At 36.2% G+C, this 9,057-nt stretch overlaps 1 protein-coding gene across 1 annotated transcript; it reads right to left on the bottom strand.

The window, feature by feature from the left end:
- Positions 1-3,299: 3,299 nt before the first annotated feature.
- LOC135224031 (uncharacterized) lies at positions 3,300-8,854 on the bottom strand. The gene is made up of 4 exons (XM_064262953.1): positions 8,564-8,854; positions 4,404-4,687; positions 4,009-4,366; positions 3,300-3,515 (listed from the first exon to the last, which is right to left on the bottom strand). The coding sequence occupies exons 1-4, from the start codon at positions 8,852-8,854 to the stop codon at positions 3,300-3,302; spliced, it is 1,149 nt and encodes a 382-aa protein (XP_064119023.1).
- Positions 8,855-9,057: the final 203 nt, after the last annotated feature.

Raw genomic sequence — 9,057 nt, 5'->3', positions numbered from 1 at the left:
GTGAGCTTTTTGATAACATAAATCAATTATATGAGGTGGGTAGCTGAGATCGTTTCCTATCTTTTTTATGTATTCTATTTCTTGGTCAAGCTATTGTGGACTCGTGATATGCAAAGCACGTAGGAACATAGAAGAAAAAGTTGAAATTTTAATATTAAGATGGTGCTCCGAATAAAAATGTACATATGTTAAATTATTTGTGTGTTTTCTATAAATACTGAATTTACATTGGAAAGATTCTCTATGTATTAATACATCTAGGAAAGGGATGACATTGTTATTTTCAATTTCAACAGTGAATTTTATGGATGGCACTAAATTATTCAAAATAGACAATAAATCATCTACATCGATACCAACAGGTAAGACTACTAAGATGTCATTTACATATCTGTACCACTTTAAGGGGGCAAGTGTGATATTTAGGAGGTATTGTCTTTCAAAAAATTCCATATATAAGTTTGAAAGGAGAGGTGATAAAGGGTTACCCATGGCCATACCAAATATTTGTTGGTAATATTCTCCATTAAAAATAAATCTGCAATCACAAATACACAACTTAATCAATGCAATTATGTGACTAACGGACATAGGTAAGAAAGAGAGAATATGGGAACTGTGGCGATAGGATTAGTAGAATGTTAGCATAAACGGGAAAAGGGACCGAAGTGTCTGGAGGGCCTTAGTCATAAGAAGCAGGAGATCAAGTGTGCATGGGAAGATAAAACAACAGGTGTTGAGATGGAGGGATCCCAACTTCCAGGAAGTCTTATTAGAGAAATAGCGAGAGAGATCTGGGTGGTCCTTAGGGTATATTCGGCTCAACCTACTGTTTATAAGGCCTCCAAGTGGGCACATGAAGAAGTTGATGCTCTGAAAGTTTTCAACACATTAGAATCATACTTGGTTCAGAAGTTTATGGATGAAGGAGGAAGACAAATTTGCCTGATTTCTGTAGCCACAGGTACTCAGGCAAGCAAAATAGTTTACATTTGTACACACTGTTTTTAAGTAAAAATGTTGCTTAATTTCTAAGTATATATATATATATATATATATATATATATATATATATATATATATATATATATATATATATATATATAAATATATATATATATTAGCACATTTTTACTGGTATTACATGCTTGATTCTATAAGTGACCATAAATTTCTGACTAAATAACTGAAAAACACAAATTAAGCACTTCTAAAAGTCTTTTCAAGTAACGCTAATAGAATATAGTGCCAAATCCATCTTCATCGATAAGATGGGAAGCCTTCCGGAAATACCCATAAATCTGCTTCGGCGAAATAAGGGATGAAGTTCTTGGCGGTCCTTTATTGCACTGGAAGTCCTTGGTCTTGAATCTGATTTTCATTAAAGTGAGCAATTTTGCCAATATAGTAGGCAATAATAATCCTCTTTCTTATGCTTACTCATACTGTCAGTCATTCAACATTTGACCCCTGCATTAAAAATGGTTTTCAAGGAGCATTTAACGCTATGCAGTACCAGTCTCTTCAGACTTGAGTTTTTCGTACTTTAACTTTCGTTATCTGTAAGTCTGGTTTGCTGTGCTGGTGCTGTAATCTAAAGTTTTCTTATTTTTCCTCAGAAATTGCTCAGCCGTCACAAAGATTCCAGTGTCACTGGCATCCTTCCAACTGGGAAAGTAACCTCTTGACTTCTAACGGGTATTTCTTTTGTTAGAAAATATATTTTCACGATTATGTTTCTTATGGTTGAATGCGAGGAAACTGAAGTTTACTCATAAGTTTATGATCTGTATTTGACAACCTTATTTCATCTGAATTGGTTTCCTCCCATTCCATTGGAATTGTTTGGGTGTTGTTGATGTAAACAAAAAAGTTACGGGGGCAAGGCAGGCAAGAAGTGACCATATTAATTCATTATATTCTAGAAAGGAGGAAATAAAATTTATATTTTAGTATAGAGAATTTTTCTTATCCGAACCAACTTGGTTGTCTACCTGTTGGAATAATATATACATTCAAAGTTTTTCCAAGATCTTTTTTCCTTTTTGAACGGAAGGATCCTCCTTCAGAGCGCGTAAGCTATATGAAAACTCTGCGTTGATTTTATTATGGGTGATTTTTTGCCTTTCATTTTTGTATTCATATATTTTTTTCTTTTACATCGGAAGGAAACTTATGCTTTCGAAGTATAAAACTTATTATATATATATATATATATATATATATATATATATAATAATATATATATATATATATCTATATATATAGAGAGAAGGGAAGAGGAGCAGAGAGAGAGACATGAGATTGACGGGAGGAGACATCGAGAGAGAGAGAGAGAGAGAGAGAGGAGAGAGAGAGAGATAGATATATAGATACATAGATATATATTTATATAATATATATATATATATATATATATATATATATTATATATATATATATATATATATATATATATATATATATATAGGCTATGCAGGTATATCACATACATCCATTCAGGGAAATCGCAGGCAACCACATCAGAAGAAAAATTTATTAGAGACGTTTCGCACATACAATGTGCATCTTCAGTCTGAGGTAAAAAGCACATACATATTAGAATTCAATAATAGCAGGATTAATATAGTAAAAAGACTAAAATTAAGTAGGCCTGAACACTCAAACATAAAAAACCATGCAATCAATTGCAAGATAGTTGTGAAGAAACAACACTTCTCTATTTTAGGCTCGGTTAAAGACTCTGATTACATAACCACTCTAGAGTCATTATATATTAAACGTCTTGTTCCCTCGTTGAATAGTGGAGTTTCATCTTCTCCGCTTTATCTGGCATAGTCAACGTTTTAACTTCTTGCCCAAGTCTAGTCATTTATACCTCCTTCCTTCTCAACTAACGGTTGGTTGCGCCTTGGTATTTGTTTTTATTTGTACTTTTTACTTTTTAGTTTTATTTGTCAATTTTTAGTCCTTTATGTTAATTTTAAGTTAATTTTAGTCTTTTTACTATATTAAGAATCCTGCTATTATTGAATGCTAATATGTATGTGTTTTTTATCTCAACAGACTGAAGATGCACATTGTATGTGCGAAACATCTCTAATAAATTTTTCTTCTGATGTGGTTGTCTGCGATTTCCTGAATGGATATATATATATATATATATATATATATATATATATATATATATATATATATATATATATATATATATATATACATATATAATCGGACAAACTCTAAACGAAAACGACCTTAATATACTTGAATCTATTATTATAAAGAAGACGGTCCCAACCTCAATCCAGTTCATGATCAGTGGTGTCGTAGTTAGTGACAGGTCTTCTCATACTCATGGGGAGGAGAAATTCTTCCTGGGTCGTATTAAGTGCTGGTTTTATTTGCTGGTTGAGAAGCGCCTCCAGCAGGTGTAACTGATGATCTTCATGTTCTGGATGAACATCCCGGGAGACAGCCTCTTGATGTTTGGTGTGGGCATAATTCTTGATAGCCCCCTCTTAGGCATGGCACGAGAGGGTCTTAAGACAAGTTTACACTATGCTTCAGCGTGTGCTGCACGCCTCAGACTCATCACCAACTCCTCCCAAATTATTGTTAGCCCCACCCTCTTATTGATGAAGATGGATTTGGCAGTCTATTCTATTAGCATTACTTGAAAGTGCGACAGCAAGGAAAAGACTTTTATGAAGTGTTTAAGTAGTGTTTTTCAGTTATTTAGTCAGAAATTTATGATCACTTATAGAAATTGATTCGAAGCCCCAGAAATTCCGCAGTATTCCACTAAAGCCCAGGAAAATCACAAAATTCTTTTAAGTCACAGGAAATCCAAAGGATTCTTGGAAGCCTAAGGAACATTCACAGGATTCAGTGACATTCCTGGTCAAAAGCTAAGCAGGGGTGTTAATTGGATAAAGGCATCTCCATAAGATGCTCTCTCTTACTCTCTTTCTTTCTTTCCTTCTCTCTCTCTTTCTCTCTGTGGGGTACATGGGGTTCGGACTGTGGGGAAGCTGAGCAGGGCAGCTGGGAGTAGGATGGTGGGGAGGCCGGGTGGGGCAGCTGGGGTGGGACGGTGGGGAGACTGGTTGGAAAAGCTGGGGGTGGGACATCATTAGCCAGGTGGGCAGCTAAGGGTGGCATGGTGGGGAGGCCGGTAGGGGCAGCCAGGGGTGGGGGACGGTAGGTAGGATGGGTTGGGGTAGCCGGGGGTGGGACGGTGGCCAGCTTGGTTGGGGCAGTTGGGGGTGGAACGGTGGGCAGGTCGGTTAGGACAGCCAGGGGTAGGATAGTGGGGAGGTCGGTTGGGACAGCCAGGGTGGGACGGTGGGCAGGTCGGTTGGGGCAGCTGGGGGTGGGACGGTGTGGACGCCGGGTGGGGCAACCGGGGGTGGACAATGGGCAGGCCGGTTGGGGCAGCCAGGGGTAGGATGGTGGGCAGGTCGGTTAGGACAGCCAGGGGTAGGATGGTGGACAGGCCAGTTGGGAGAGCCAGGGGTGGGACGGTGTGAAGGCTGGTTTGGTTAGCCGGCAGTGGGATGGTGGGAGTCCGGTTGGTTGGGGCAGCTGTGAGTGGGATGGTGGGCAGTCCGGTTAGGACAGACAGGGTGGGACGGTGGGCAAGCTGGTTGGCACAGCCGGGGTTGGGATGGTGGGCAGGCCGGTTGGGCTGTTGGGATGGTCAGGAGTCAGGTTGGGCAGCGGGGATGATGGGGACTATTAGGAGGCGCAGGGACGGTGGGGAGATGATTTGGGTTGCCAGGGTGCAAGGACAGTGCAGAGAGTGGGTTGGGCCACCAGGACGTGGGGCAGTGAAGTTTCAGGTTGGTCTGATGGGGCATAGGGATGGTTTGGAGGTGGGTATGGTAAACTCATAAACCTAGAAATACATCCATCTCTTAGAGCAAAGTGTTAACATTGTATAAACTCATGTTATTAAGATTGCAGCACTTGCCTGTTATGAAGAACTAGGACTTAAATAGTTTGCTATTGTATCATTATTTTTGAAGGAAGTGAGATTGCAGAAGCAACGCTGCAAGAATTCCTTTTTGCCACATTTGAACTGCTTTCTGTGGAAGCTTGACTGTTCACTATAATACTTATAAAATTATCATTACAATATTAATTACTATCACTATCAGGTAGTAGACCCTCTTTTATACCTGCATCAGCGTCATTTAGTTTGTATAGAGTTCTCTTTTTCTGATAATTGATTTTCCTAGGTTACTGCATTTTGCAAGTAACTCACCGATTTTTGTCACACCTGAAGAGGAAAGCAGGTTGCAAAATTGGACACTATTTCCGATTAAAACAGTATAAAATCGGGGGTTTATCCACCGTAGAGTTATCTTTCAGGAGACAGTATTCTATTATATAATAATAATAATAATAATAATAATAATAATAATAATAATAATAATAATAATAATAATTCTTTATTTCCAATATTTACATTGGGTATTCATAAAATATAAAGCTACAATTAGTAAAATCATCTTACAAATAGTTAAAATATTTATTTTAGACATACAAAAGTTGTTTTAGGAATCAACAATTTGGCTAAAACTTTGTAATTAAAATAATTCATCAGTAATAAAAGAATATCATAAAATTAGAAAGCATTTACTTAAAATATAGTGAGTAAAAATTACTCTTCCCGAATATTGAAGTACATTGTCATAGACCACATAAGTTGTGTTAAAAAAAAGTCATGTACAAATAGTATTAAATAATACAGAGTAATCAAATAAGCATACTAGATTATAAGGAAATCTTAATTTGTAAATAAAAGCCATCTTATCCATAAGTATTATCTAAAAATAATTCCAACATCTATAAAAGTACAGTAGTGCCTTCAAAAGCACTTTTAATAAGACAATTAAGCATAACGTTCTTACATTAATCGGAACCATTTAAAGTTAGTTTCTTTAAGTGTACATTAAAAGCAGCGAGAGAGGATTTTTGTTTAATTGTGCCTGGTACTTTATTGTATAATGCTGGGTGGGCCTCGAATACTAAACTGGCGGGAGCCTATCTCTGTTTTCGCCCTTTCTACATACAGATTTTCCTGCTGTCGAGTAGAAACCCCATTAACTGCGTATACTGTTGGAAAATCATATAACCATTCAGGAGTTATTTTACGTATTGTTTTGAATACCAAATTACAGACATCTATGGTATATTTGTCTTTTATCTTTAACCATTCTAATTTTTTGAGGTAAGGGGATATGTGGTCATGTTTTTTTTACATTACCAATAGCCACTCGGGCGGCAAAGTTTTGAAGTTTTTGAACCCTTTTCATTTGTGTAGAGCCAGTTACTCCCCAAATTCTTAAACAGTAGTTGATTATACTCATAGCCAGCGACTGAACAACTATTTTACGCGTAGAAGAATCAAATGAGTCTTTTACTCTATTTAAATAAATTAAAGTACCCATCACTTTCTTATAAATTTCATCTATATGCATTTCAAACGTCATATATCTGTCAAAATAAACCCCTAGATTTTTTACAGCTTTCATGGGTTTAATCATATTTCCATTAAAATCTATTTGCACATTGTCTCCAATTTCTGATATATATTGTCGGGAACCTATTAAAATGAATTGTGTTTTTTTCTCATTAAGAAGCAAACCATTAGTTAAGAAGTAGTATTTGGCCTTCTTTAGTATGTATTCTGCCCTATGAATTAGTTCGTCTATTTCATTTACAAATCCTTCAATTAAGATCTGGGTGTCGTCGGCATATTGGATGACGAAACAGCCGGGTAGTGATTTTACCAGATCATTGACATAAATTACAAAGAGTATTGGGCCAAGAATAGAGCCCTGGGGTACACCAAACTCTACAGTTTTTTGGGAAGACACAATTTGACCCATTCTAACTGACTGGGATCTGTTATGTAGGTAACTCATAAACCAGAGTGGATCTATACTCAGTGATGCACATTTATCAAATAAAATATTATGATTCACGCTGTCGAAGGCTTTTGAGAGGTCAAGTAAAAGGAGTAGTGAGACTTTCTTATTATCCATGTTATTATAAATCTTATCTGATATTTTTAATAGAGCCGTTTCAGTTGATAATTTTGGTCTGAAGCCGTGTTGACTTTGTGAGATTAGACCATTGTCTCTAGAAAATCAGTTAATTGAATAGCAATTATTTTTTCCAGAACTTTAGATAATACCGGTAGCAAAGATATAGGACGATAATTGGAGACGTCTTCCATATCACCACTCTTAAAAACAAGAATTACGTGGGGATTTTTCCATAACCCCGGATACTGTTTTAGTGGCTATGGATGTGTTAATTATAGCTGTAAGGTAAAATGCGATAATAACCCATCCCTAATGAAACGCAAACTAATCCCGTCAGATCCAAAGGCATTTGTGCTTTTAAGATTTTTTATAATTAAGATGACAGTATTACAATCAACAGGAGTAGGTTTAAAACTATCTAATTCTCTAACTGGAATATTACGTACTGTTTCAGTAGAGATATTACATTTCCTAATTTCCTCTTGGGTTTTTTCGAAAGTTTTTTTCCCGACCTCAGCGAAAAAATCATTGAATTTTTCAGCCTTAGAGTGTACATTAGTTACTGCTGGCAATAGCATAGAGCTCCTATCTGTTTGTTGTCCATTAAATAGCATATTTTTTGTTATTTTCCAAGTAGCAGAAACATTGCCTTTAGCTTTCTGATATTCACTTTTGTAATACTGCTTACGGCCTCCCGCTAACTTTGAATTTACTCTCTTCTTCAGGTCTTTTATGTTTTTCTCTCAAGGAGATGTTAAAAGTTTGATTTTTTAACTCACTTTTCAATCTGTCTCTTTCTTTCATGTCTCGCTTTATTTCATCTGTTATCCACGGCGCAGGGGGACGAACGATTTCTTTTCGTTAGCAACCGTGGAGCACAAATGTTTAGGACACGATGTAAAGACGTCGTTTAAAGTTCCAACTTGGTTTGTTTACATTGTCAGTATTTAAAATACCATTTAATATATTTACGTTATTCGTGAGGAGATCACAAAGAAAGTCTGGAGAATAATTTTGCAAACATCTAAAAGTTTTTAAATAGGTTTCTTTTTTGGCTTACGAATATTCAGATGAGTTAAGATTGTCTCGTGATCTGCCACCAAGCTTGGTATAATATCAATATTTATTATCATATGTTTAGCATTTGTTATTACGAGATCAATTAAAGACGCTGATGTAGGAGTAATTCTAGTAGGTTTGTTTACTATCTGATCGAAATTTAGTTTTTTAATTAGTTAGGACATTTTATTCTCGGTCTTTAGCAGATCATCATTAAAATCCCCATAGATAAATATATGCTTATTTCGTAAAATAATTTCTTTAAAAATATCGGAGATATAATCAAAAGAGGTTACCGGTGCTTTGGGATGGCGATAGACGCATCCTACAATAACAGACGGAAACTTGCGATATTGAATCGAGATCCACTTGTCTTCTACACCCTCACATTTTTCGATCGTTAAATTCATTTCGGTGACCTTCAAATAGTTTCTGACAAATATACATACCCCTCCACCCCGACCTTGATCCTGACGGTAGACATCATACAGGGGAATATTTATAAATGCGTCACTTATATTAGTGTATAACCATGTTTCGCTAACACATAGAATATCAATGTTTTGTTCGTTTAACATAAGTTCTATTTCAAGTTTATGACTCAACAAGGATTGGGCATCAATATGGACTACCGTTAACATATCACTGAAATCTAGGAGAAGTCTTCCTGTCGGCACCATCTTCCTGGCCAAGATCCTAGTAGTTGGGGTTTTGTTCGCATAATCTACTTTTGTGACCATCATTACAATATGTTACATCTTAGTTTATGATCAAATCTGCAGTTCGATTGTTGGTGATTGAATTCACCGCAGTTATAGCAGCCATATCTATTACCTCTAGTATTAAGATGATTACTATAGTTGCCAATTTTGTTATTTCTATAAGTATAGCCTGAGCCATTACTATCATTATTATATCTAGGACACGTTTGAGAATTGGCATA

Source organism: Macrobrachium nipponense, chromosome 10 (genome assembly GCF_015104395.2).
Source record: "Macrobrachium nipponense isolate FS-2020 chromosome 10, ASM1510439v2, whole genome shotgun sequence".
In the NCBI taxonomy this organism is placed as follows: domain Eukaryota; kingdom Metazoa; phylum Arthropoda; class Malacostraca; order Decapoda; family Palaemonidae; genus Macrobrachium; species Macrobrachium nipponense.
This window is presented reverse-complemented; position numbering and strand designations above follow the sequence as displayed.

Excerpts from the sequence above, each read along its gene's own strand:
- LOC135224031 (XM_064262953.1), bottom strand. The coding sequence starts at position 8,854 with ATGGTCACAAAAGTAGATTATGCGAACAAAACCCCAACTACTAGGATC. Across the intron at positions 4,688-8,563 it reads ATCAAGGTCGGGGTGGAGGG|CCCAACCGGCCTGCCCACCA; the intron begins GTATGTATATTT and ends CCATCCCAACAG. Across the intron at positions 4,367-4,403 it reads CTGCCCATTGTCCACCCCCG|CTGCCCCAACCGACCTGCCC; the intron begins GTTGCCCCACCC and ends TCCCACCCCCAG.